We start from the raw sequence: 26,021 nt of genomic DNA, 5'->3' as shown, positions 1-26,021 counted from the left end.
AGTAAAGTCCAATAGCAAAAAGAGAGCAGGAAAATCATGATGTCATGGGAAGATGCAGTAAAAAAAGGGCAAGGCAAAACACTATCAGTATCAACACAGTTCCTTTATTGTCAGTCAGGCATTCTAAAAAAATATGTGTCCATAAAAATGATTCAAAAATCAAAAATAATCGCACTGTAAATGAATGTTCTGCTGAAGAAAAAGAAACTGGAGCCACCAGTCCACCACCTAGTCCAAATCCGACAGTTCCATGGCCTTACCAATGGACTGGTTGTGTTGGACCACCTGATCAAACGAGGGAGGGAGAGGAGTAGTTCCAATTTGGAACAAGTGAGTCCCAGGCAGCGTGTGGTAGGTGTAGCTGTAGCGAAGACGATGGACAAAAGATAAGTGTACCCAAGTGAATGGGACAGCGATGAACATGGGCGACGCAAGGGGATGAACCTTCTCCAGCTCAAAAACTACCCACCCACGCTCCAACCAGGCAAGACGAGCGACTGATGTTTTGATAGTATATGATGGCAGATCGACGTCATGAAGATGGACCTGTTGCCCTATCTGGACCGGCCGCCAGGGCTTTGCTGATATCAGCAGTGGCACGTGGTAGTCAATGGATTGGCGACGGAAGCGGATAGGAAGTGGTGACATCAGAAATGGTGGGGGTGCAAATAAGATGAGGAGGAGGAGGGTGGAGGTGACGAAAAAGTGGATTAGAATGGGGATCCAGAAACGACCGTCAGGTGAGAATAAAAAGGAGAGGAAGGGGCCCATGGTGGGGCTAGGCAAAGGAAGGGGAGTAAGGGAAACAACAAAAGCGAGGGCGCAATGCAATGTGTAGCCAGTGGCGACGCGAAAATTTGCCGAAATGCTGAAACGCGGAAAGTACCGGATGGAAAAGCAAAGGTGAGCGCGACTGGATTGCCTAATAGAGGTGGTGCTGATCACAGTACATAAGTACAAACACTCTGTATTACAGTGCGCGACACACTTTGGCCGTGCCTCTGTAGCGGGCCAAATTTTTTGCCGATTCGATTTCTGTCAACGGGGATGTAATCTATGCGTTAAAATAGGCAATATCTGATGTTTTAAATTTTCCATAAAAAGTCTCAATTTTCAGTCGCAAAATTTGGAGCTAAAAGTACCGAAATTGACACGCACTCTCTCCCTCTACTCAAAACCTGTTGACGCACTTGACAAACTCGAATTTACGATGGGACGTACTGGAAAGAAGGCCGCACGGGCCAAACTGCAGAGAACCTCAGCCCAGGGCAAGTTCGTATCTGGGCCAACCCAGTGTGACGGCGAATCAGACTACGAAGATTCTGGCAGTGACAGTGATGCCAGTGTGTCATCGACTGGTTCTCTCACAGTTGCAAGGCAGTTGTATGCGAAAAAGTTTTCTGTGCAACAGAACCCAATGAAGGTGAGCAACATGGTAATTCACCATAAAAAGTTTTGATTGAAAATTTGACAGCGCAAGCAGCCCGTGGTGTACACAAAAGATTCTCGAGCAACCTTTTACCGCCATAAAGCACACTGGAAAAAGGCAGCTGAAGACTGTGCGAAGCTCAAGAGATTTGGCTTCTCACGCGACACCACTCTAATGCGCAAGGACGCCGTTTACAATCCCGAGACAGAAGATGTCGATGTTGAGGGTTGGTATGACATTGAGGAAGCCATAACCGACATGGATCTGATGGAGTTTTGCATCTCCCGCACTGAATCTGGCCCTATCGAGGATGATGAACTCGATGAACAGGAGCTTCAGGTGTGATCAGTAACCATGGTCCAGTGATTATAAGTGACTTACCAATGCATCGGAACAGAATACCCAAAAGGATCTCGCAGAAGCAGTAGCCGGAGAAGATGAAGATCTTGCCAATGATGAAGCCATGCATACAGCAGAAGTCGAAGCAGCTCGCGAGTGGCTTGTCCTCGATGATGATGACAGTGCTCCGTCCCAAAAAAACATATTCGAGATTGTCAAGACCTGTCTCAAGGAAGTAAAGCGGCTCAAAACAAGTAAAACAGTCAAAATGATGACTCAACTTACTGCTGTCACCGAGTACGCGAAGCTTCACGAGCAGTATGCTGGCCACCCAAAATGCCAGCGCCCAGCACTCAATGCGAGCTTGGCCATTGCATATTGCATGGGGAAGGGCCCCTACTTTGCCCGCCAAATTCGCGAAAATGCAAGATACCTCCTCAGGCACCAGCGATTGCCGCTGTCACTTCGGAGTGCCCAGAATGGCCAATACATGCTACTGGATGATGAAAATGTCCTGCAGGCAGTTCGTTCCTACCTCGCGGCCCAGGCTATTGGTACCATCACACCCTTTGAGCTTTGCCGCCATGTCAACAACGTCATAATTCCCGCATTGGACCTGACAGGGAAGAAAAGCACGATCTGTGAAAGAACAGCCATCAGATGGCTGGGAAAGCTGGGATATCAGTGCCGAGATGTCAAGAAAGGTCTTTATTATGATGGCCATGAAAGGCCTGATGTCGTCGAAGCACGGACCAAGTATTTGGAGGAGATGAAACGGTTAGAGCGGTACGAGCATATTCTGCAATCTCAAAGGAAGACAAACTTACAATTATTGGTCTCGAAGGTTGATGTGCAAATATGACGATGACACGCTCGAGCCAATTCCACCAGAACTTGGTCCAGGCGAAAAGGAGCATGTTGTTGTGATGTCGGATGAATCCATTGTCGGCACAAATGAGTCAGCTCATCGGCGCTGGTTGAAAGAAGGTGAACAGCCTCTCAGGAGGAAAGGGAACGGGCGGGGAGTCCACATCTGTGGTTATATCTGCGAAACAGTTGGCCAACTAAAGCTATCCGACGAGCAAATCACAGAGCAGCTGAAGTTGCCCGAAGATCAGCGTCTAAAGGTGACGAATTTGTGCAAGATAATCTACCCTGGAAAAAACCATGACACGTGGTGGGATCTCCAACAGTTGATGGATCAAACAGTCCACGCGATCGACATTTTCGAATACCTCCATCCCGACAAAGTAGGCATCTGGGTCTTTGATTGCTCATCGGCGCACGAGGGACTCGCACATGACGCGTTGAACGTCAACAATATGAATATCAATCCCGGCGGCAAACAACGTTCACTACACACCACGATCATCCCTCTCAACAACCCTCCCCCACTCCCTGGCAAAGATGACACCCGCGGAAGACCCCAGTCCATGGTTTTCCCTGCTGATCACCCCAACGAGGAGCTTCAAAACAAACCTAAAGGCATGCGGGTGGTTCTTCAAGAGCGCGAGTCGGTCTGGGATGAGCTGATGAAGAGGTCAAAGGCCGGGAAACCAGTGGGGAAGTGCAAGGAGTGCAAAATGTCGGAGGTGAAGAAAGACGCCGCGAGACGTGTTGCAGAGGCAGAGGCTATGGGCCAAGAGGATGCAGTGCCGGAAGATGATGTCGTGCAGGCTGATCAGCCCAATATTCAACCAGTGAGTGATTGGTGCTGTATGTATCGTGTTCTCTCGTTGCAGGACGACTTTGCGAACGAAAAACCGATGCTACAAAAATACATTGAGGGGCGCGGTCACATTTGCATGTATCTGCCCAAGTTCCATTGCGAACTTAACCCTATCAAAATGCTATGGGGATTTATGAAGTACCATGAGTCTTTTCACTCTCGTTTAATTCAAATCATTCTTATTCTATTTGAACCAGGCTATCGCAAAGTATCAGATGGCAAGTTCTCAACTGCCAAAGTCCTCGTGCCGCAGTGTCTCAACATGTGTGACACAATCACGATCCGACACTTTTTCCGTAAGACATGGCGCTACATGGACTCATACTCGTGAGTTTCTTCACTTCTATTTTACATATACATCCTTGGTTTAATCATGAGCAACATTCAGGAAAGGACTTGATGCTTATCAGACTGCATTTGCAGTCAAAGTGTTCAAGTCACACCGTAGAGTCGGTCATCCTGCCAAGATTAAGGCTCTCATGAGCCGCCGATAAGGTCCCCGCCCGTTCCTCGATACTTACATGCATGTAATGCTGCATACTCTACCAGAAAGCGATGTTTCGGTACCAATAGTCGTCACAGTCTCAATTTTTGTCGTGATTTTTACTTTGTTTGAATTCATCGCATTTTGTTCAGCATACCTTACAGTAGTATCTAATACAGTCCTATTGCAATAGTTTTCGCAAAAAAACATGGTATTTCCAGCGTGGAATAATGAATGCGCATCACTGACATTTGAGGCGCCGAAAAAGTGTGTCGCGCACTGTAGAATTATGGTAAACGAACGAAAAAGGAAAAGTGACAGTAACAAGTGACGAAGTAACACGTATCCGTTACACGTGCACAATAGATCACGATACTTGATTTTTCGGCTATGTTCGGTCGACATCGTGCTATGTTTTTTTGCTCTTGCAGCACCGGACGAATGTTCTGTAGTAATAGCATCGAGTCATAAGATTAAGATTCTTCCTTTAGAGGGCTTCGAAACCGCCCAGCAAGGTTTTCCACCAAAAGATGTCCTCAGACCGCTTGTCTAGAGTGCTAGGGAGACTGCAGAATCTTCCGTCTATATCTCTGCCTACAGATTATCCACGACCCACTGGTCCCAACAGGCTGGTCGAAGCCGTACATTTCGCTGACCTTTCAGACCAAACATCGCTGAGCCTGCTTAAGCTCGCATTGCATACAGAAGACGACCGTGTGGAGGAAGATGATGATAGTTTTTCGGAAAGCCGTCCTTCTGCGTTTCACCTTTTGCTCGCTGCCTTTGCCGTCTTGCTCCATCGATATACTGCCGACACAGATCTTGTCATCGGGTCCTCATCTGCATCTGCTAGGGATCCTTTGATTCTTCGCCTTTCTGTCGATCCAACAGATCCATTCTGGGCCGTCGTTCGTCGTGTGCAGCATGTCGAACGCGAAGCAGAATCAGACGTTCTGCCATTCGAGACGATAGTGCAAGCACTAGAAAAAAATAAGGAGGATTCTGGCGAGACCTCCCGCCCGATATTCCGTGTACGCTTCTTCGACGAGACGGATGAGCCCACGGAGAACTTCATTCGATCTACCAGCTTGACCTCTGATCTTACAATATTTGTTACTCGACCACCAGCATCTACGCGTGCTTCCCTTGCTCCCCATATCTCACTTAGAATCATATATAACTCATTGCTATTCACCTCCGCCCGGATATCGTCTATTGTCGACCAGCTCTCCGTTCTCCTGCGCAAAGTCTCTTCGAATCCACTGGCATCTGTTGGATCGGTACCTCTTTTGACTCCTTCACAACGCGACACCCTCCCAAACCCAACGGCCGATCTACATTGGTGTGACTGGAAGGGTGCTATTACAGATGTATTCTCAACCAATGCACGTCGGTGGCCAGACAGGCCGTGTGTTATACAAAGCCTCCCGGCTCTTTCTCTAAACGAACCTCAAGAAACAGTCACCTACAATTACGGAGCCATTCGTAGAGCGTCAAATATACTTGCACACTATCTTCTTCGAGGAGGAATCCAAAGAGAGGAAGTTGTCATGGTTTATGCTCACCGAAGTGTAGAACTCGTTGTCGCGGTGATGGCTGTTCTCAAAGCTGGCGCTACTTTCTCTGTCATAGGTGAGCATTTCATTGATTTTCTATCGTCCACTCCCTCCATCCGCCTGAGGTTGTCACTGATCTGACGCCGAAATATGCTTAGACCCTGCGTATCCCCCTTCTCGACAAACAATATATCTACAAGTCGCGCAACCTCGAGGCCTAGTGGTACTTAAAGGCGCAGGTTCAATCAGTCCTACAGTCCGGGAATTTTTATCTACAGAACTCAAAATACGCGTTGAGGTGCCTGCATTAGAACTCGAATGTGATGGCAACATTTTAGGTGGTAGCCGTGAGGGTGTCGATGTGCTCAGCTCTCATGTGAATATAGCTGAAACCGATCCCAACGTGTCCTTGGGGCCAGACAGCATCGGCACGTTATCTTTCACCAGCGGAAGTACCGGCATCCCCAAAGGTGTAAAGGGACGACATTATAGTCTCACTCACTTCTTTCCTTGGATGGGTGATCGTTTCCTTCTAGGCGAAACGTCCAAGTTTACGATGTTGAGTGGAATCGCACATGACCCCATTCAACGCGATAGTAAGTAACTAAGTGTCATCGCAGCATGATGGTTTCCCTGATGATATCATTCCCCAGTCTTTACTCCGCTCTTCTTCGGCGCACAACTTCATGTACCTACTGCTGATGACATAGGGACACCAGGGCGTCTCGCTGAGTGGATGGCTGATAGCAGTGTTAGCATAACTCATCTGACCCCGGCCATGGGACAACTGCTTTCTGCCCAGGCTACCCGTCAGATTCCTTCCCTCCGCAACGCGTTTTTCGTAGGAGATGTCTTGACAAAACGTGACTGCCTCCGACTTCAATCTCTAGCAGCCAATGTACGGATAGTCAATATGTACGGGACCACCGAGACCCAACGTGCCGTATCTTATTTTGCCATTCCTCCTGTCTCAGGAGACCCTACCTTCCTGACCACGCAGAAAGACATCATGCTCGCTGGCGAAGGAATGATTGACGTCCAACTTCTGGTCGTGAATCGAAACGACAGGAACGTCCCCTGTGCGATTGGCGAAGTGGGCGAAATATATGTTCGATCTGGGGGTCTGGCGGAAGGTTATTTGCAGCCAGATGCCTCAGCAGAGAAGTTCGTAGCAAACTGGTTCTCACCTCCCACAATCCCCTGGAAGGACACCATTCTTCACCCTCCTCAAGGTCTTGCAGGTCCTGAATCGCGGTACTGGAAAGGTATCCGCGATCGTATGTATCGTTCAGGTGACCTTGGGCGATACCTTCCTGATGGGACAGTCGAATGCACCGGGCGAGCTGATGATCAAGTCAAAATTCGTGGTTTCAGGATAGAGCTTGGAGAGATAGACACCCACATGAGCCAATATCCTTTGGTGCGAGAGAACGTCACCCTCGTACGCAGAGACAAGGACGAAGAGAAGATCCTCGTCAGCTACTTTGTGCCCTTGGAGAGCCCTCAGCTGGATGGTTTTGCCAGCGAACTGACAGATAACGATGACCAAACTGATGTCAAGGCTGCACCCAAATATAGGCGACTTATCAAAGATATCAGAGAACACCTCAAAAAGAAGCTGCCGAGTTACAGCGTTCCTTCATGTACGTATTATCATTTCATCGTTAGTACCTTGGAGAAACTGATGATATTACAGTATTCGTGCCCCTTCGTCGTATGCCCCTTACCCCTAATGGTAAGATAGACAAGCCTGCGCTTCCTTTCCCAGATACAGCTCATGCTGCCTCTGCGGAGCCAAGGCACAAAACTAAATCCCGTAAAGCCAATCGTACGGAAGAAAAAATGCGGGCCATTTGGGCAAGCATCTTACCTAGTGCACCTGTGCCCATACCGTTGGACGAAAATTTCTTTGATTTAGGTGGTCACTCCATCCTCGCTACACGTCTTATATTCGAGATACGTAAAGTATTCATAGTCAACGCGCCATTAGGCCTGATCTTTGACCAGCCAACAATTGGCGGTCTCGCGGCTGCTGTGGACGCTCTCCGTGATCCTGACTTTGGTATTGCTTATAAAGAGAAAGAAATCGATTCACAAGGTCAAACTAACGGTACAAAGATGTCCAAGAAACCTGCTGTAGTGATGGAGTATGGGCAAGATTACGACAGTCTGGTCCCCCAGCTTCGGGCATCATATCCATCTCTACCCTCGGATTTCGACAGTCATTCACTAACGATATTCCTCACTGGTGCCACTGGATACCTCGGTGCCTTCGTCCTTCGCGATCTTCTTCAACGTCAGACCCGAGTGAAGAAAGTCTTCTGCCTCGTACGCGCACCTAGTGTGGACAAAGCTTTGGCTAGGTTGAAAGAAGGCTCGAGCGATCGTGGCGTTTGGGACGATGAGTGGGTCTCATCTGGGAGATTAGAAGTCTTGATTGGGGACCTGGGACAAGAGTTGTTCGGCCTGGATCAAGATATGTGGTCTCATGTGGCAAACGAGGTCGATGCGATACTGCACAACGGCGCCTTGGTTTGTATCTCATCGTACCGATATCATTGGATCTGCTCACGCTGCTAATTGACAGGTCCACTGGGTATACCCGTATGAGAAACTCCGTGCTGCTAACGTCCTTGCAACTTTGACGGCCATCGAGCTGGCCTCTACAACCAAACAAAAACTTCTGGTGTTCGTTTCGTCAACGTCAGCCATGGACACCGAGCACTACGTCCGACTGTCCGATTCACTTTCGCACATGCATGGCAAATACAAAGGTGTCCCCGAATCTGATGATCTCGAAGGTGCAAGAAGCTTACTGAAAACTGGTTATGGACAAAGCAAGTGGGTCTCCGAGAAGTTACTGTTTGAAGCTGGTAAAAGGGGTTTGAATGGCCATATTGTTCGACCTGGTTACGTGGTGGGTGATTCGGTAACAGCAGGTTAGTAAATGTTTAAGAAGAATTCTTGCTCATGAATTAATCACTATGTGATAGTGACAAATACGGACGACTTTGTCTGGCGAATGGTCAAGGGGTGTGTCCAACTCGGTCTTGTGCCGAATATCAACAATACGGTCAATATGGTACCCGTTGACCATGTCGCTCGATGCACCGCTCTTGCTACGGTGGCCCCACTCCCCAGTTCTGCGATGACTGTCCTCCATATCACTGCCCGGCCCCTCCCCTCTTTCAACAATATACTATCTTCATTGGCCCAGTATGGCTTCGCTACAGAACAGTGCGAATACCTCGTGTGGCGGCGTAAATTGGAACAACACGTCATGGAAGTGCAAGATAACGCGCTATTCCCCTTGCTGCACTTCGTTTTGGACGATTTACCGACTAGTACCAAGGCACCCGAACTCGACGACTCCAACACTCAGGCTCTGCTTCACCCCCATTTGCAGGAGCCGAATATGACTGTATCGGATAAACTGATGGGAATGTACCTTTCGTGGCTCGTTGGCGCAGGCTTTTTACCTCAGCCTTCTTCGCTTTCACCACAGAGGTCATTGCCTTCCCTGAATAGTGATCAGATCATTAAGGCCGCTGGAAGGAGTGGAGTATGAATGATATGTGACTACTAGTAGTTACTATGTAGGGTCTTCTGCTTTGGATCAGCCTATGTATCGCTTCGTAGTATTCCAACAAAACAAAATTTTGGCGCTGTACAGTACTTGTACATATGTCGGAGTCTGCAAAACGTTTGTAAATTCAAAAATATGCAAAGGAGCAGACGCAAATGTTGACTCACAGCATTGATTTTTCGAATAGGGATGAGTTGCTTCGGTCGGAACACCTGAACTCTGTGGCGATTAACAGTTCATTTCGATAAAATAGTTCGTGAAACTCTTTTGGCAAATCCAGTTGGCTGTCAAAATTTAAAAGCGAAGAACAAAACACCCGCACGTGTGGCCTTCTAGTGAATCTGATGGGCCTACAACGTTCAATACAAACAAATCCGCCCCTTGAATAAAAAGACTGAATGTTCAGGTTGTAATGTAGTTTTGAAACCGCAGACATCCACCAAATTTAGACAATGAACTGGTTACAGTCCACACTTGGTTCAGTGAAGTTATTCAACGTTTCGGGACAAGACAGCTTACCTGTGGTTCCTGTCTCCGTAAATTATTTCCCCCACAGGTTAGTTATGGTCTCTATAGCATTCTAGCATATCGCTGACCGGCCTCTAGAAAATGCAACTATAGCTGCGACTTCTGTTTTCACACCACAAAGAACTTGTACATTTTGCCTATCGATGAAGCCAAGAAAGGTCTAAGACTGCTGGCACAGGCAGGAATGAAGAAACTGAATATTAGCGGTGGTGAACCGTTCCTGAAGCCAGACTTCATTGGCGAAATTTTCCGCTTTTGCAAAGAGGAACTCCATCTCGAATCCTGCTCTGTGGTGAACAATGGATCAAAAGTTACAGAAAAATGGATGGATACCTACGGCCGTTATTTGGACGTCATGGCTATATCCTGCGACAGTTTCGATGCCGATGTTAACGTGCAAATTGGCCGCTCTGAAAAGGGCACTGGTAACCACGTCGGTCGCGTGTTCCAAGTTGCCGAATGGTGTCGTAGAAGAGGTATCGAAGTGAAGATTAATACGGTTGTAACGAGGCAAGTTGTTTCTCGAATACGGATATGGCACCGCGATAAAATGCTTACTTGAATGTATGCTAGCCTGAACTGGGACGAAGACATGAGCGCTAGCATTGAGGAGCTCGCTCCTTTCCGGTGGAAGGTAATCAGTTCGAAGCGTTGAATCCGTTCGCCTAGCTCATGAAAGTCTCTTCAGGTTTTCCAGGTCCTTCTTCTAGATAGCGAAAACACCGGACAAGAGACTGGTTCTCTTCGAGATGCGCGGAAACTCGTTATCAAGGACGAACAATTCAAGGCATTCTTAGACAGACACAAAGATCAAAAATGTTTAGTTCCAGAAGACAACCAATCCATGAAGGATTCGTACCTTAATCTAGACGAAGAAATGAGGTATACCTTCGCTTTCGTGCGGCCCTCTTAGTACCTCACTGACGTTCTGATATCCTATAGGTTTCTCAGTTGCACGGACGGAGGTAAGACACCTGGCCGCTCGTTGCTGCAGGTTGGCGTTGCATTGGCATTGGCAGATGCAGGGTTTGATGAGCAGGCTTTCTTTGACCGAGGTGGTGTTTTCGAATGGACCAGGGACCAATCGTCAGATAATGATGCAAGTCTTGATTGGTAATTCATAGGTCGTTTGAACTTTTGAGCCGTCGTGTGCATAGTATCATTCTGTAATTTCGAAAAATTTATGTAATTAGTATAAATCTGCAAGGATCGGTCAACGAGCACATTGAAAACTGTTATAGAATAACATACTAGTTACATCGTTGTAAAGCATAAAAGCTTGGGCATGCAAGTGGCTCGGAGATGAAGGATTCCCTTTGAAACGTTTGTGGGCAATTGATGGAAGATCAGCGCTAGGTTCTAACCAGACTCCGCTACTAGTACCCATAACTACTTACTAGTAAGTTACTTATACCCGTACTAGTTGTACGCTCTTGCACTCACTTGTCATCGTTGCCCGTATAACAAGTATGGTTTGGTCTCGGGTTTCCAAGTGCTGGTACGCTTGTGCTGTAAGGTCTGGCTATTATGGTCAACCAGCAACGCAGGCGAGGTCACGGTCGTACTCGCATACCAGTCTCTTGCCTCTCGTTCGCGCGTCAAACAATCTTGTACTATCATCAGGATCCTTTCATGACGAGAATAAGACACATTGGATCGCTAGTAGGAAAGATGAAACGTTGGTTGACAAGGAGCACGTTTACCCTCTCTTCTTGTCTGCAGCACCTTTGTCTTGTTCTTCATCTCCTATCGGATTTTTGAGGCAGGACTTATTTTCGGCATTGCTCGATGACCACAGAGTTCAACTTAGATTGCAGGGGAAATCACCATGGGATATTCGAGTTCGTGGCTCGTCCGCAAATGGTGATCCAGCAGGCTCACCTTGGGCAATGGCTTTTGCGCCCTGGGTTAATGCTGGTGGAAGGGAGCTAAGGTCCCATCATATTGGGAGGTTGGTAGACGAATGGAGGGAAGGCGGCATGTTTCGTGATATGTTAAGAGGTGCGTCCGTCCACAAATTTATTCGTCGTCCGACTCATAGTACGCGTTGCATAGGCTGGAGTAACGAGGCATACCCAATTTATAACCCTGCTCGGATTGAATCTTTTGAAGATTCGGTTGCATTCACTGTAGAACGAACATCTCTTCCCCTTTTTGGCTTTGCAAACTTCGGGTGCTTGCTTACAGGTACGTGCCTCTTCTAAAAGTGTCTGCTAACGGTTGCTGATAGGTTTCACTCAGCATATTTCGACTCCAATGACACTGGCAAGAGGATGTTGTGGGTACCTCGGCGATCCAAGACAAAGCGCACGTATGTATATGAGTTTTTCGCGAGCACATTCGCTTGATGACATCTTTGCAGGTGGCCAGGCCGTTTGGACGTGACCGTTGGCGGGGGAATTGCTGCAGGCGATAGCGCTCTTTCCACAATAGTGCGCGAAAGCTCAGAAGAAGCATCTCTAGATGCATCATATGTTCGACAGCATATTCGCTCAGCTGGACTCCTTCCGTTCCCTAATCGCTCGCCAGCAGGATGGGTTCTTCCTGGCGTTTACTATCTATTTGATTTACCCCTACCTGCTGATGGCTCTGTCTTTCCAAGAACAAATGTGGCCGACGGAGAGGTGGAGAGCTTCGAGTTGATGGATGTGCAGATGGTGCTGGAGAACCTAATGGAGGGCATGTTCAAACCTAGTTCTGCCCTCGCTCTTGTGGATTTTTTGGTTCGTCATGGATATGTGACTGACGAAACAGACCCTGCATATGTGCAATTATGCCTTCAATTAAAAAAGGAGTTGCCCTGGCCCCTGCCTCGCTAGTCAGTTTGGTTCTTCCATTTCAGCAAAGGAGCTGGTCGAGCTTCAATGTCACATTATCTGCAATCATATTTTTGGAAGATTCTCTGTCTTGCATCTGAAAAAATCGGAGAAATGCGGTTGTCGGGTGAGATGACCACCTCTGTTCTATTTTATGATCACCATAACATTGTCACGTGTGGGACTGAGCGGACCGGCATCCGTATACCGAAGTGCAGCTCAGTGGTATCTTTCTCTGACACACGCCCTACCTTTTTTCCTTCCTATCATTTCACCTTTGCACTACCCGCTCCATCTCCTGTGAGTTGTAACGATCCTCAGTTAACATCAACTAACATTTTCATAGAACTTGCAATTAAGATGGCAGCATCCACTACTATGAAAGCTGTATATTATCATGCTGCACGTTGAGCTATTATCATCCGTGCTTTCATTTTGCTAAAGGATCACGATAGCCACGTCAGTTTGAAACACGCTATGTCCCAATTCCCACCATTTCTGACGACGAAGTTTTGATCAAAGGTGATCCTGATTCTTCAGCTGGTCTCCAATTTATCTTGATTATTGTGTCTAACAGTATCATATTGTGGTACGTGTTATCCTTTATTTTGCTCAGAGTAGTAGGTAACTTGAGTAGGAATGTGCGGAACTGATAACCACTTACATGAGGGAGAGTTTATCTCTAAATTTCCTGTAAGATCCATTTGGCAATATACATCTTGCTTGTCTGATCTGTTTTGGATCGGTTCAGCTGATCCCAGGCCATGAGGTGACCGGCACAATAACAAGTATAGGGAAGAATGTGCGCGGTTTTACTGAGGGTGATCGATGTGTAGCAGATCCTGGAGTGACCGTACGCCATAAGATTCACTCATGCTATTGTTATGGTGCTCAATAGCAATACAGTGCGAAACTTGCTTTTATTGTCGACGAGGTCAAACTCTTCTGTGCGAGAATTTCAATGGCCTGGGTGTCACCACAGATGGTGGATTTGCCGAATACGTGGTCTTGTAAGTCCTTCATTTTCTCATTGAAATTGATACCTAATTCACTTTTCCCGTTTAGTCACGGAAAAAAAGTGTACAAGATTCACAATCTCACCGATGAGGAGGCTACGTTAGTCGAACCTACCGCTTGTGCCATCCATGGCATGGACAAACTCAATGCTGCCGTTGGCATCGAAGCCCTAGTCATTGGAGCTGGACCCACTGGCCTCGTTCTTGCCCAGTTGCTGAAACTAAACGGGGCCACGAAGGTAGTCATAGCCGCCAACAAAGGTATCAAGACAAAAATTGCCCAAGAGTTGGACGCCGGGGACCAGTATTTCGAGCTAGACAGAGAAAACCCAGGTCCGCAGTGGGAGCAGATCAAGAGCGAATTCCCTTATGGCTTTGACGTTGTCGTATGTCTGTCTCCGTCAGTCCTGGAACCATATTTCTAAAGCCTCGAGTCCTATTTTTGAAGGTTGAAGCAACTGGATCGGAGAGCGTAGCCAATGACGCGATTAACTATGTGCGGAGGGGAGGAACGCTCATGATCTATGGCGTATATTCGAATGAGGCTCGTGTGCACTGGCCACCCTCGAAAATATTCGGAGACGAAATCAAGGTCCGTTGGAGTTTCTTGCCTCTGGCAAGCAATTACTAACGGAGGACATCATCACCAGATTATTGGCTCGTTCGCGCAGACGCATTGCTTCCCTCGCGCCGTAGCCTATCTGGACAGTGGTAAAATCAGAGTTAAGGGCATGGTAAGTCACTGCAGCACCTGCGCAGCACCTGGACTGACAATTTGCAATGCAAGGTGACCGATGTGTTCAAGATCGAAGAATATCAAGAGGCGCTGGATAAGATGAACTCTCGCGCGGCTCTGAAGATCGCGGTGAAACCATGAAGGCACAAGCTGGTACTAGTACACTGATCACATGCCCTTGTAGATTACCTTTGTATTACTAGTCTTGAAGGCGGATAAAATTCTACAATCACGCAAGGTTATTGTGACATGTATCAGAACATTGCTCCTGGATTTGTCTCCCCTATCGAACCAAATTACTACGAATACTATACTGGGTGGAACAACTAGATCACCATCAAGATATGACAGTGCAAATGAGGTACGTATTCATTGTTATTGTGAGACCTTCATAACTTCGACGCCGTACACATTAATGTGTCAGAGTACAGCGGAACGTTATCTTTTTCGTCCATTTGTTTCGTTCCAGGGTGTTGATTACTTTGTTGTATACGTTATATGAGCATTAACCAATAAATGGCTTCAGGTTGCAACGCAGGCTCAACTTCACCCGAAGGTACGCCAAATTCCAAAGATCATTACATTATTCCGAGTACTCCGTAGCGCTGCATCATAGACGCCTTTTTCAACGGGTTTACATTGCAGTACTACAGAGCATTTTCAGTATAGTCACGGATTCAGACTTGCAACTAATGTTACATATATCCTCTTTTGAAGTCCGTGCAGCGGGAGTGCCCATGGCGTAAAGCTCCCAACGGTTCTTGAATTTCACCAAGCATAATAAGAAGCGTTGGCCTTTGCCTTCGCCCAAGCCTCATTCACCATATCGACAACATCCTCGGATAGTGGACCACCCTCGCTGTGAACCAGACATGTCATAACAACAAAAGCGGAAAAGATCAAAGACAACCTACCACTGCTTCATATTGTCTTCCAGCTGCGAAGCGCTGCCTGCTCCGAGTATAACCGCATCTCCGGGCTGGAGCAAGCTGTGATGCTGAAGCCACCGTTGGGCGACTTCAGGAAGGGGTATGCCGTGTTTTTCCTAGGTCAGCCAAGAATAACTGTGAAGAAGTTCCCATTGACACGATATGAGACTTGGGAAAACTTACTGCTGCTTCTTTTAGCTCTTTGAGCACGGGCAAGAGTGGGGCATATATCCGGTGGAGTGTAGGCGCGAGATCTGTGACTTTAGGATCCCATCGGCCTCCCGTGCTGTTGCGTAGGTCCGTTTCATTAAGGAGCTTTCCTACCAGTAGTCCTCCGCTGAATAGTTAAACTTAGTTCAAACGGTCCAGAAAGCCCGATGTGACAGGAGAAAACTCACCACAGCGGGCTGTACGCGTAGAACCTGATGCCAAAATGACGAAGGCAGGGAAGCAGTCTGAAGAATAGATTAAAAGATGTCACAGTTCGTGAGAGCTAAACATACTCCGTTTCTACTGTGCGTTCGACAGCGTTGTAACACCCTTCATAGACAGTAGGGCCAATCCAGTCGTTGCGTTTCGCAATGCCAACGATCTCGGCAACCTAAGGGTTGGAGGTAAGCATGTGGGCTGACAATAGCGAAACGGCAGCTGAGAACATTACCTCCCAGGCATAAAAGTTGCTCAAGCCAAACTCCTCTCTGAGTAAATGTAAGCAACAGTTCTCAGTGAGAAAAACGGGGCTTACAGAAGGCCTTCCCTGTGCATTTCATTCACTTCTCTCAACGTGTCCTCATAAGGAACACTTCTATCTGCAGCGTGGAGGTATAGCGTATGAACCTTCTGCCCATTGAGAGCCTTGATCGACTCCCGGAAAATTGCCCGCAGCCTTGCTGGCGCGTGATCTCCAGGCTGCATAGGATAAACTCTAATCATTTCACAAAGTCACACATCTGTGAGAAGTGCGGGGTAAGGTATCGGAGGACGTACTTGGTGTCTACGGTGCAGCCTTTCACGTCGATCTCTCCCAGGAACTGCATATGCAACGGTTAGTTGGTGTGAAGGCAGACCTGATATCGTAAGGTCATACCTCTTCAGATGTCCCACCACCATATATGCGGGCCGTGTCGATCTTCTTGTGTCCATAGCGAACAAATGCATCCACCATCTCTCGACACTGTTCTACCGTATGAACGCGAGCACCATTGGACTTGGGCCCGGGTTTACCGAACGAGCCTGCGCCCTGCATGCGGAGTCACTTAAAAGTCAGGGGCTATTAACGTGGAGAAAGCAACTTACAAGGATGAGCTCAATGCGAGTTGACATATTGCCTTGTGAACAGAGTCGATGTAAGACTGTAGCGCCTTTTATAAATGATTGGTTCGGACAAATGCAATCCGTGAAGAGGGTATTAAATACCTTGAAAACTTAAAAGAGTTCAGTACATGAATGACTCTTTGCGCTTCTGGCAAAGCGGCACCGATCCACCACCTTGAGAGTCTTGATGTATTTTCCGATAAAGCGGCATAGCATCTGCAAAGTGGTCGAACTCGCTTGATAGTTTTATGGCTAAGCGCAATTCAAAAATCTGAGCTAATCCCATTTGGGTTTCCAAAACTTCCTCCAACATACTTTTGAAGACCAATTTCGGTCAGATGTAAGAAACACCATTTGCGTTATCGAGAACCGAGCTGCGAACATTATAGTGTACATAGTTATCATGGCGCTGCTAATGACTTGCTGCATGACTCACTGCTTACAAAGAGCCATATCAAGAGTCATATCACTGAGCGCTCAAAAACTGACTATGACTTCAACCAAAGTCAGAGCATCAACAAACCATCGATGACACTGCAGGCCAGACTTTTCCATGACTGCCACACTCCCATTGACAACTTGATTTGTATCGACAAGCCTCTGCAATAGATGTCGCTTCCAATAATATTAATTTAAGGCTCCCACAGCATCTAACTGTAACTGCTCGCTAACTTTCTTCTGCACCTTGTCTACTCCTCTCGAAGCTTTCGTGAGGCCAAAACCGAAACTGATGCCGCCTGACAATGAACGTTCTTCTCCACTTTCACCAGCTTTGATGTGCTCGTCGACTGTCTTACAAAGTCCCTGAAGAGATGTGAAGCAGCCGTTGTAGCCCAGACCACCCTTTGCTGGAGGAAGACGGGCTCGTGAATCATCAAAAACCAAGTGAATCGAAGTGAGTGCAAAGAGCGAAGGTTGCAAATTAATAATATCTCCCGTAATATTGGGTATAAACCGAGCGAAGAAGCGCATTAGCTGAGAAGACGATTCTGAAAGGAAGAATCGTGAAAGATATATAAATTCAAGGATATGGGCGAGAAGCAGCATGGCGGTGGGAGAGAAGACAGGAAATACCGGGTCGGGGGAGAGGGTAGTTAGAGCAGTGTAGCAATCGCCGAATGTGACGGGAGGTCCGGTATCTGTGATCGTAAAAGCTTGTCCTCCTATATCTGGGTTTGAGCTTCCTTGGTGGAGATCTATGAGGCGGCGCTCATAGCATAGATGGGCTTGAGAGCAGTTTTCTACGTAGGAAAAAGATTGTAGGATGTGGTTCACCCACGTAGGATTGTCCCTACGGACGAGGTAGGCCCCACATAAAATGTCTCCACCAGGGCCGAATATCCCATTTCCAGGACGAATACAGCCCGTCCTCAACGTTTTCTGGCCAGCAGCAGCACTCTTATCTGCCGCCCGCACAGCTCTCTCGCCTCGTATCTTTGTTGCAGCATAGTTGGAAAAGAACTGCTCGTGACGTTTGGGCACGATGCTGTCATCGTCGTTGAGCACTTGCACAAAGTATTTGGGCTGCTTTTCCCATGGCCACAGCCAGAATCGCGATCGATGAACGGCGACAGATCCTGATGAGGTGTAGATGAGGACAGTGGCGCCGACTGAGCAAGCTGCTTTGACGACGTTCTGGACGCCATCGAGATTGACCTTGGCAGAACGGGGGACAAGAGCGGTATGACGTTCGTAGAAGCGAATACTGGCGGCACTGTTGAAGACGGTGATTTCAGGCTCTGGTTGGCCGGCGTCGGCGTCGCAGGGAGGCCATGGCGCTTTGAATGCAGCCTCTACGGCTGCTGCATCGGATATATCTGCTTGATAAAAGGCGACCTTTTGTGCTTCTCCTTTCTTGAGGTCAGGTCGAGACGGCGCGCGGATGTCTATGATTCTTATTCGTCTTGGGTCTTCGCCTCGCTGAAGCAGATGCAAGACCATCCATCCTCCAAGGAAACCGGCCTTTTATCACGATAGCGGTAATCAGTCGTGGATTCCCAAAAAAGAAGCTGCTAGCAATGGACTCACCCCACCAACGACAATATATCTACGTCCAGTCCGCGGCAGGGTGTCCACAACCACAGGCGACTCTGCCATCTTCCTCGCAGCATCGCGCACGACGTCTGGGGTGAACCGCTTTGGCGAGAAGGAGAGCGCCTCTGAGGGAAGTTGGCATAAAAGCTTATCGTTGCGTCGGATGTAGAGATACAAAATCAGGGGGATGATGGCCAGAAGCCATACCAACGACAACGACATGTTATCTGCAATACTCTCTCGCTGTCAAAAACAAACCGGAAAGACAATTCATGCGTTCGGCGTCAACGAGAACGCCATTGCCGCTGCCGACGCCATCCGGCCTGTCCCACACTGTGCTTGCTATGGCGTAATGAATATATGTTTCCAAGATATTCTGATATGATTGTAAACTCGCTAACAGGCGGACTATACAGCTTTCAGACTGATAGACACTCGTGATGCTGCATTTTCAATAATAGCCAAACAGCGCTAGTACACTACTAGCCCTATTTAAGTGGATTTTCGCGTTCAATGAATCGGAACAGGGGGTATATCGTTATACCGAGAGGCGAGGACCCTGTGCAAGTTGCTCCTATGTCATATCAATAGTACACCAACCTTATATCGAGGCGAGGACCCTATGCAAGTGGCTCCTATGCCATATCAATAGTACACCAACCTTATATCGAAGGCTCTGAGATGGAGCAAGCGCCACATAATCCTATCTTTGAGTCTTATGAATGGCGCCTCATGTTCCGATCAAGACACGTTTCATTCGAGTACAGCAGCATCATGCATGACGCAAACTATAGACCAGCGCCAACTTGTCTATTCCCGGTATCGCGAGTTGCCTGTTGCGTAGAACGGAGACCGTGAGTTGTTGCATAGTTCACGATAGCCGGCGTGTAGCGAACGCGGCGAATAACGATGATGTATTAGCTGTTTATATCTTGATAAAGGATATCGTGACCTGCTTGAGAAACGCCCCAAGTCTGCTGGCTGCCCCGTATTGGCTAAATTCGAAAGCCACAATCATGGCCTTTAAGTCTGAGTCACGGTGAGTGCTGAAATAACCGAAGATTGCGAATGGATGTGGCGGGAATGCGAGCTAGCTCGCAAGAGATAAGCTATCGACCATGCTCGTAACCAACTTACATTGCAAATAGTATAGCTCGAGGGTGTCAAGGGGGCATAGAGCGTGTTTTTGGGAATGCGAACTGCGGGCTAACAATCTGCATATTCCATGTAAGCCAAGCATGATCTTCAAGCATTTGCGGCATAGACTATTAACCGCACATGTCTGCCTCATGGACGTTTGACGGGAAGCTGTAAATGCCACGAATGAGAGAGAGGCTACGAAACTGGTGTGCTCAGACAAGCGGGCAAGAGCGGATATTTGGATGCACCGTGCACAGCAGGTCACCCATAAACGTGGTACGATGGCATCCGGTGATGGAGGACATTGCTTATAGAGCGGTCAAAGGGAGAAAAAGTCGCTGAGCCGGCTGGATGATACAGGTATTTGCATCGGTGATACAGACGACCTTTTCTTGGAGCAGCGATATGGAGGCGTCATCGAGGTTCTCGACGGGATATCTCCTGTAACCTCCGGAGCGAGAACCGTTAGGTATCAATAGACGCTGAATATGAAGGAAATGAATGTGTCAGATAGCGTGATCATTCAGCGATATGACCGCCGCAACTAAGAAGATAACGATCTGCAGCCGTCCTGACATGAAAAATTGGAGATGCAGTTTAAAAGATTTCCTTTGAAGAAGCCAGGGGATAATCGAGTGGTCAATGGCCATGCAAGAAGAGGCCATCCGGGTCGGCGTCGGAACCGGAGAGAGGGACCGGTTACCCGCGGATGGATTACGGCGTCAGCGATTGGCTCAGGAACCAGACTCGGTGTAGAGGTATCACAGCTTTGGTGCATTGGCTAGCTGTGTTACGTTTGAGTTTGACGTTCTGAAGCAACTCTTCATTTGCGACGACAGTACAGGGAACATGTCGCAAAGCAGCGAGTGTGAAATGTGCAGACGCCTTGAATTGACGCCGTGCGGAAGTAAACCAAGAGAATGCATGGGGAACTGACTGGGCCCGGATCCATTCGAGGTGTCCATATCAAACCACAAGAAGTGCACAAGATCTATTGGAGATGTGCTTCTGGATTGGGTATACGGATCCAAGTTGGCAAAAAGAACAAAAGCTAATAACTGTTTCCACTTCTCAGGCTATGACCCCGAGATGAGTTTAGAAAGGCACCGCCGCAGAGCCCGTCACCATGCATCGCTACCGTATCAGCACCCATACGCCAATGGTCTCTTGACATCAAGACACAGGACTGGTTCCCCTGCAATTTGATGCGGTCATACACTGATAATTGGCCTGATGCACCACCATTCATTCGTCCTTAGTTTCGCAGGAATAGCGAGACCAGAATGTGACTTGAATGGGATTGGTTGCGGCGTTCGCTGGTTCTAGTGGTCTTGATATCATCCATGCTACTTGCATTACAGTTCTGTGGGCTCCAGTTTGATTTTCTAGAAAGGCCAATGACGGAAGACCATACAAACTGACCAAAGCGGAAGTAGCATGAATGTGGTGCCTAGGAGAGCGGCCGCAGGAAAACGTTTCCTAATAGCGAATCAGAGCCCTGCACAAGTCTTGGACGGCCATTGTGATTCGCTCTTGTTCATGTTTAATGCGACGGTGTGTTGCCCTCCAATAGACTTTTGGTGGCACAGTTAAACGCCTGCAACGAGCTGAAGGTGACAGTAGTGTCAAGGACAATGCATGGATGAAACCAGGAGCGAATCAATGAGCGCTCCATGGACAATGGTTTCTGGGGTCCTGTGCGAGTTTATGGGTGGTACTTATTTAGCCGATTAGATCCAAATAAAAAAGTTGTAAATTGCGGATAGCCCTCGTACCATTCTCTGCCTTTTTGCTGCGCTCAAGGTCTGCCCATACCTCGCTTCCTCCTTTGCTTTCCCCAGCGAGGACCACCTCATCACCTCCCTTTCGTTCTATTGTCGCATCTGCTTGCCATTATAGAGGTATAAAGGCTGCGCCATACATAGGTGAGCATCATTCCCAGCCTTGTGATGGTCGTTCGCAGTTGACTGTCTTTTTATATATAGGTCTGGGGTATTACCACTATACTTCAAGTATTATCCCTCTAGACCATATTTTGCCATGCGTGTCCTCCTCCATCCACTCGCCAGGCGCGTCGCATTCTCTCCAATCGAGACCATAGTCTTTTTCTCCGTGATTGGTACTCTCGCATATTTTCAAATCCTATCTGCTATCAAACACTCCGCATTCTTTGCTCCTACTTTCCCATCAACCCTACGTCCTGCACACGCATTACTGCGAGACGGTGAATGGGTTGGTGTCGATGAGAATTGGTACAATGGACGCTCGGCTGCCGGAGATAGCTCAAGACCTTTGGAATTACAGCAAATAATATTCTCATTAGACCCTGCGCCTACGCAGAAACTAGAAGAGGTGAGTGTTTGTGTACTGAGATTGCAACGAAATGAAATTGACCATTTTTATATCAAGTCCTCTGCAGACTCAACAACATTAGCCTTGGCTCCACTCGTCCAGTCAATTAACAACGTTACCCACTACATTACTCACGATTTCTCTGCTTATTCCGGCGAGAAATATACTTCTCTCTGCTACATCCCAACCGATGCTGCTGAGACGACAGCAGGCGACAGCACCCAGCTACCTGCCCAATGCTTCACCGCTACTTCTTCCATGTCATCAAGGTCCAAAGTGGTCACGCTTTCCTTTGCCGCGGATGCCCGAGGCAACTTCATCGACGCCCTTAAGGACTATGGAAAGTTCGCCGCGGATGAATTCGATGTGGTGTACCATCTTGAGGGACGCCAGACTGAGACCATTGGAGAGATGAAGAGTGGGAAATGGATTGCCTATGCTGCCAGTGCACTCGTCGTGCGCTTCTGGGAGCTTGCCAAGGTAAGAGCTGCACAAAGTTATTTTCGTGTAAATGTTCTAATGGGTCGTCTGAGCAGAAAGCCGACTCACTGGACATTCTCTTGGTCCTTCTCGGATACATTTTGATGCATGCCACATTCATTCGGCTTTTGTTGTCCTCGCGAGCTCTGGGATCCAACTTCTGGTTAAGCACGGCTATCGTATCATCGTCCGTTTTGGCTTTCCTTCTCGCCCTTCCTTTCGCACTCTACCTGCAAATTCCTCTCGACCCCATAAGTCTCACGGAGGCTCTGCCTTTCCTGGTCTGTACAGTTGGTTTCGATAAGCCTCTCCGTCTTGCACGCGCTGTCTTCAACCACCCTCACCTTACTACACCAGTTAAGGAAGGTCGCTTCCGTGGACAGATGAAACCTGCCGGGGATATCATCATGGAGGCACTTGACCGCAGTGGGAATGTTATCTTGCGTGACTATGCTCTTGAGATCGCTGTGCTCGCTATGGGTGCCAAAAGCAAAGTGGGGGGTCTGAAAGAATTTTGCGCCCTAGCGGCTGTGAGCCTGACTTTCGACTGCATCCTATTTGGTACTTTTTATACAGCCATTTTGGCTGTTATGGTAGAGGTAAGTCATATGATTCTTGACTACCGGACAAATGGCACCCAAATTAGGGTTGCCGCTATTTGTTCACCCGACGGCCCATTTTGCAATTCTTCTGTCCGATAGCTGGAGACGGAACTCATGTGTTTTTCTTATTGTTCCTTTGCTTAGGTCCGACGCATCAGACTTGTCCGTGAAATAACCAGGTCGAGGAGCTCGAACAATCTTTCTGGGGAAGGAAAAGCCAGCTCGCTTGCGCGCCCACCACCTCGCCACCAAGACAGCCTTCACGCGAGAATATCAGAAACGATCATCGGCGTGAAAGGGTCTATGCTCAAGCAGAAGAACAGCCGTCACCAAGATATCAAGGAAGAGAATCCCGTTGCCAGACTGAAACTCCTATTGGTGTGTGCTTTCCATCATAATGTATTGACATCTGACTGAGAGACAATAAATCATCAGATCGCCTCGTTCCTGACTTTGCACCTACTTAACCTCTCCACCACGCTTACTCCTGCCAAGTCTGTCAACCGCTACCAGTCTCAATCCACCATCGACACCTTCAGCACTCTGGGTGACTCGATTACGGGTGCTCGTAAGGTCGACATAACTTCCCCTGTCATCTCAGAAGTTCTTTCTCGCCTCGCTGTTGTGGACCAGATCGTGGACGCGAACACAAACATCACCTCTAACGTTGATCTCCTTGTCAAAATCTCGCCCCCACTCTACGTCAGAGTTGTACCTGCTGTCGCCCGTATTCGCCCTCGTGCACTTTTCAGGTCTAGTGAAATGATCGAGAACTTCATGTCCGGTTGGACTAGGCTCGTCGGTGATCCAGTCCTGTCCAAATGGATTGTCTTGGTTCTTGCAGCCAGCGTTGCTCTCAATGGTTACCTTCTAAGGGGTATTGCGGAAGGTGGTTTGCGAAGCTTCCAGCCTCAGAGTGTTAGGTTCTTGTCTGTTGGAGGTGATAGGAGGACTCGCGACACTGAGGACAAAGTCCTTTCGCCTCTTTCTGCCGATTCCGTCCCCCCTGCTTCTGCGGCTCCATGGAAGAAACCTTCTTTTGCTGTTGGAGACGACGAGCCTAAACCTCGTACTCCTGCGCCAACGAAAGATCTGTCGTTCGTCCCTTCTCCTGTTACTGCCCGACCCATGGTAGCGCCCATAGCTATCCCTGCCACCGGTGTTCCTCCCTTCATGCTCGATATGAAGTTGCGTGCACAGTCTGCTGTTGCAGCATTGAGAGAGCCCAAAGGCGACATTACCATTCGATCGCTCGAAGAGTGCCTTGACATCTTCGATAATGGACCAAGACCACTTTCTGTGTCGTTGTCTATGTTGAACGACGAGGAGATTATCATGTTGGCGCAGAATGGCAAGATCGCAGCGTATGCGCTTGAGAAGGTATTAGGTGATCTCGAACGTGCCGTCGCGATCCGGAGATCGCTGATATGTGAGTGTCACGAGAACAGACGAAATAGCTTCGTTACTGATGTCATGATTCACCAGCTCGTTCGACGGAAACGAAGACTTTGGAGTACTCTGATGTCCCTATGACCAATTACGATTACTCGCGAGTCTACGGAGCATGCTGCGAGAACGTTGTCGGATACATCCCTATTCCTCTCGGTATCGCTGGACCTCTTAACATCGATGGTCAACAAGTCCACATTCCCATGGCCACGGCTGAAGGTACACTTGTAGCTTCGACGTCTCGTGGTTGCAAGGCATTGAACTCGGGAGGAGGCGTAACGACTGTGATCACAGGGGACGGCATGACTCGTGGTCCTGCCATCGACTTCCCCTCTATCTCCTTGGCTGCCGAGGCCAAGGCCTGGGTTGACTCTGAGGAAGGTTACGCCATTATCAGAGAGGCTTTCGAGTCGACGTCACGTTTTGCCAAGCTGCAGAGATTGAAGACTGCTATGGCTGGTCGGACGTTGTTCGTGCGATTTGCTACGACGACAGGTGACGCAATGGGCATGAACATGATCTCAAAGGGAACGGAGAAGGCACTGGAAGTTATGCAGAAGCATTTCCCAGACATGATTACGCTTGCATTGTCGGGCAACTATTGCACAGACAAGAAACCTGCGGCCATTAACTGGATTGAAGGACGTGGAAAGAGCGTTGTCGCTGAAGCCGTTATTCCTGGAAAGGTTGTCAAGAGCGTGCTCAAGACCACCGTAGAGGCGCTTTGCAACCTGAACATCAAGAAGAACTTGGTGGGCAGCGCCATGGCTGGCTCGATTGGTGGCTTCAACGCACATGCTGCAAACATCCTGACCGCTGTCTTTTTGGCTACTGGCCAGGATCCTGCCCAGAATGTTGAAAGTTCAAACTGTATGACTCTCATGGAGCCGTAAGTTTTCCGTAGTATCATGATTCGCTGGCATTTACTGAATATGTCTGTCATTGCAGAACAAATGACGGTGAAGATCTCCTTATGACGGTGTCGATGCCGTCCATTGAAGTCGGCACGGTCGGAGGAGGCACGGTCCTTGCACCTCAAGGAGCTATCCTCGAAATGCTCGGGATCAAAGGCGCGCACTCCACCACCCCCGGTCAGAATTCTCAGCGTCTCGCTCGTATCATTGCCGCCTCCGTTATGGCTGGCGAGCTTTCCCTCATGAGCGCTCTGGCTGCCGGACATCTCGTGCGCGCACACTTGGTCCACAACCGATCGCAAACCAACACTCCCAATTCCTCACGGCCTGTGACACCAGGCTGGGAACAACAGGAAAAAGACAAGAGCCTTGGAATACCATCACGCAGTCTCACGCCATGTTCGTCGACGTCTTCGTTGCCTCCATATTCGGTGGATCCGAAGACGTGAGAATACCCTTCACAGTTTTCGCATTTCTTCGCATCGCCATTTTGTTATATATTGTCATATATATGCATTGCTGCTACAAAGTACCTTAATTCTCTGTTTTTACTTTTTTCTTTCAATCTGGAGTACAATCTGGCGTGCG

At 48.3% G+C, this 26,021-nt stretch overlaps 11 protein-coding genes across 11 annotated transcripts; 8 read left to right on the top strand and 3 right to left on the bottom strand.

Annotated features, from left to right (window-relative positions):
* Positions 1-1,210: 1,210 nt before the first annotated feature.
* On the top strand, positions 1,211-3,991 carry SERLADRAFT_433399 (uncharacterized protein; the record flags this gene model as incomplete). The annotated part of the gene is made up of 5 exons (XM_007313601.1): positions 1,211-1,423; positions 1,475-1,768; positions 1,827-2,554; positions 2,613-3,824; positions 3,886-3,991. 5 exons carry the CDS (start codon positions 1,211-1,213, stop codon positions 3,989-3,991), a joined length of 2,553 nt encoding a protein of 850 aa, XP_007313663.1.
* A 520-nt stretch (positions 3,992-4,511) lies between these two features.
* SERLADRAFT_359475 (uncharacterized protein) lies at positions 4,512-9,745 on the top strand (the record flags this gene model as incomplete). Its single annotated transcript, XM_007313600.1, has 8 exons — positions 4,512-5,613; positions 5,696-6,133; positions 6,191-7,180; positions 7,234-8,069; positions 8,125-8,476; positions 8,531-9,233; positions 9,293-9,583; positions 9,646-9,745. The coding sequence occupies 6 exons, from the start codon at positions 4,512-4,514 to the stop codon at positions 9,103-9,105; spliced, it is 4,293 nt and encodes a 1,430-aa protein (XP_007313662.1).
* A 90-nt stretch (positions 9,746-9,835) lies between these two features.
* Positions 9,836-10,213, top strand: SERLADRAFT_378239 (uncharacterized protein; the record flags this gene model as incomplete). Its single annotated transcript, XM_007313599.1, has 1 exon — positions 9,836-10,213. The coding sequence occupies one exon, from the start codon at positions 9,836-9,838 to the stop codon at positions 10,211-10,213; it is 378 nt and encodes a 125-aa protein (XP_007313661.1).
* A 16-nt stretch (positions 10,214-10,229) lies between these two features.
* On the bottom strand, positions 10,230-10,965 carry SERLADRAFT_457134 (uncharacterized protein; the record flags this gene model as incomplete). Its single annotated transcript, XM_007313598.1, has 3 exons — positions 10,230-10,443; positions 10,511-10,851; positions 10,903-10,965. The coding sequence occupies one exon, from the start codon at positions 10,804-10,806 to the stop codon at positions 10,588-10,590; it is 219 nt and encodes a 72-aa protein (XP_007313660.1).
* Positions 10,966-11,059: 94 nt separating this feature from the next.
* Positions 11,060-12,558, top strand: SERLADRAFT_457131 (uncharacterized protein; the record flags this gene model as incomplete). The annotated part of the gene is made up of 4 exons (XM_007313597.1): positions 11,060-11,652; positions 11,707-11,838; positions 11,893-11,962; positions 12,014-12,558. The coding sequence occupies 4 exons, from the start codon at positions 11,121-11,123 to the stop codon at positions 12,468-12,470; spliced, it is 1,191 nt and encodes a 396-aa protein (XP_007313659.1).
* Positions 12,559-12,922: 364 nt separating this feature from the next.
* Positions 12,923-14,360, top strand: SERLADRAFT_345461 (uncharacterized protein; the record flags this gene model as incomplete). The annotated part of the gene is made up of 8 exons (XM_007313596.1): positions 12,923-12,989; positions 13,102-13,160; positions 13,219-13,320; positions 13,374-13,477; positions 13,533-13,869; positions 13,932-14,075; positions 14,134-14,217; positions 14,271-14,360. Coding segments are annotated over 8 exons (987 nt in total), but the record flags the coding sequence as incomplete, so codon positions are not given.
* A 422-nt stretch (positions 14,361-14,782) lies between these two features.
* SERLADRAFT_457130 (uncharacterized protein) lies at positions 14,783-16,826 on the bottom strand (the record flags this gene model as incomplete). The annotated part of the gene is made up of 12 exons (XM_007313595.1): positions 14,783-15,078; positions 15,134-15,264; positions 15,332-15,485; positions 15,547-15,603; positions 15,652-15,749; positions 15,810-15,846; positions 15,894-16,073; positions 16,136-16,179; positions 16,236-16,388; positions 16,445-16,509; positions 16,565-16,714; positions 16,779-16,826. 10 exons carry the CDS (start codon positions 16,469-16,471, stop codon positions 14,988-14,990), a joined length of 972 nt encoding a protein of 323 aa, XP_007313657.1.
* Positions 16,824-18,755, bottom strand: SERLADRAFT_457128 (uncharacterized protein; the record flags this gene model as incomplete). Its single annotated transcript, XM_007313594.1, has 3 exons — positions 16,824-16,836; positions 16,899-18,424; positions 18,491-18,755. The coding sequence occupies 2 exons, from the start codon at positions 18,716-18,718 to the stop codon at positions 17,090-17,092; spliced, it is 1,563 nt and encodes a 520-aa protein (XP_007313656.1).
* A 2,032-nt stretch (positions 18,756-20,787) lies between these two features.
* On the top strand, positions 20,788-21,272 carry SERLADRAFT_457125 (uncharacterized protein; the record flags this gene model as incomplete). The annotated part of the gene is made up of 1 exon (XM_007313593.1): positions 20,788-21,272. The coding sequence occupies one exon, from the start codon at positions 21,074-21,076 to the stop codon at positions 21,227-21,229; it is 156 nt and encodes a 51-aa protein (XP_007313655.1).
* Positions 21,273-21,309: 37 nt separating this feature from the next.
* SERLADRAFT_365431 (uncharacterized protein) lies at positions 21,310-21,535 on the top strand (the record flags this gene model as incomplete). The annotated part of the gene is made up of 2 exons (XM_007313592.1): positions 21,310-21,350; positions 21,403-21,535. The coding sequence occupies 2 exons, from the start codon at positions 21,310-21,312 to the stop codon at positions 21,533-21,535; spliced, it is 174 nt and encodes a 57-aa protein (XP_007313654.1).
* A 141-nt stretch (positions 21,536-21,676) lies between these two features.
* Positions 21,677-25,882, top strand: SERLADRAFT_405423 (uncharacterized protein; the record flags this gene model as incomplete). Its single annotated transcript, XM_007313591.1, has 7 exons — positions 21,677-21,988; positions 22,046-22,468; positions 22,525-23,067; positions 23,215-23,448; positions 23,506-24,499; positions 24,556-25,408; positions 25,468-25,882. 7 exons carry the CDS (start codon positions 21,677-21,679, stop codon positions 25,880-25,882), a joined length of 3,774 nt encoding a protein of 1,257 aa, XP_007313653.1.
* Between the last annotated feature and the right edge of the window lie 139 nt (positions 25,883-26,021).

This window comes from Serpula lacrymans (assembly GCF_000218685.1).
Source record: "Serpula lacrymans var. lacrymans S7.9 unplaced genomic scaffold SERLAscaffold_2, whole genome shotgun sequence".
NCBI lineage: Eukaryota > Fungi > Basidiomycota > Agaricomycetes > Boletales > Serpulaceae > Serpula > Serpula lacrymans.
Note: the sequence above shows the minus strand (reverse complement) of the source record. Positions and strands in the feature narration are given on the sequence as shown.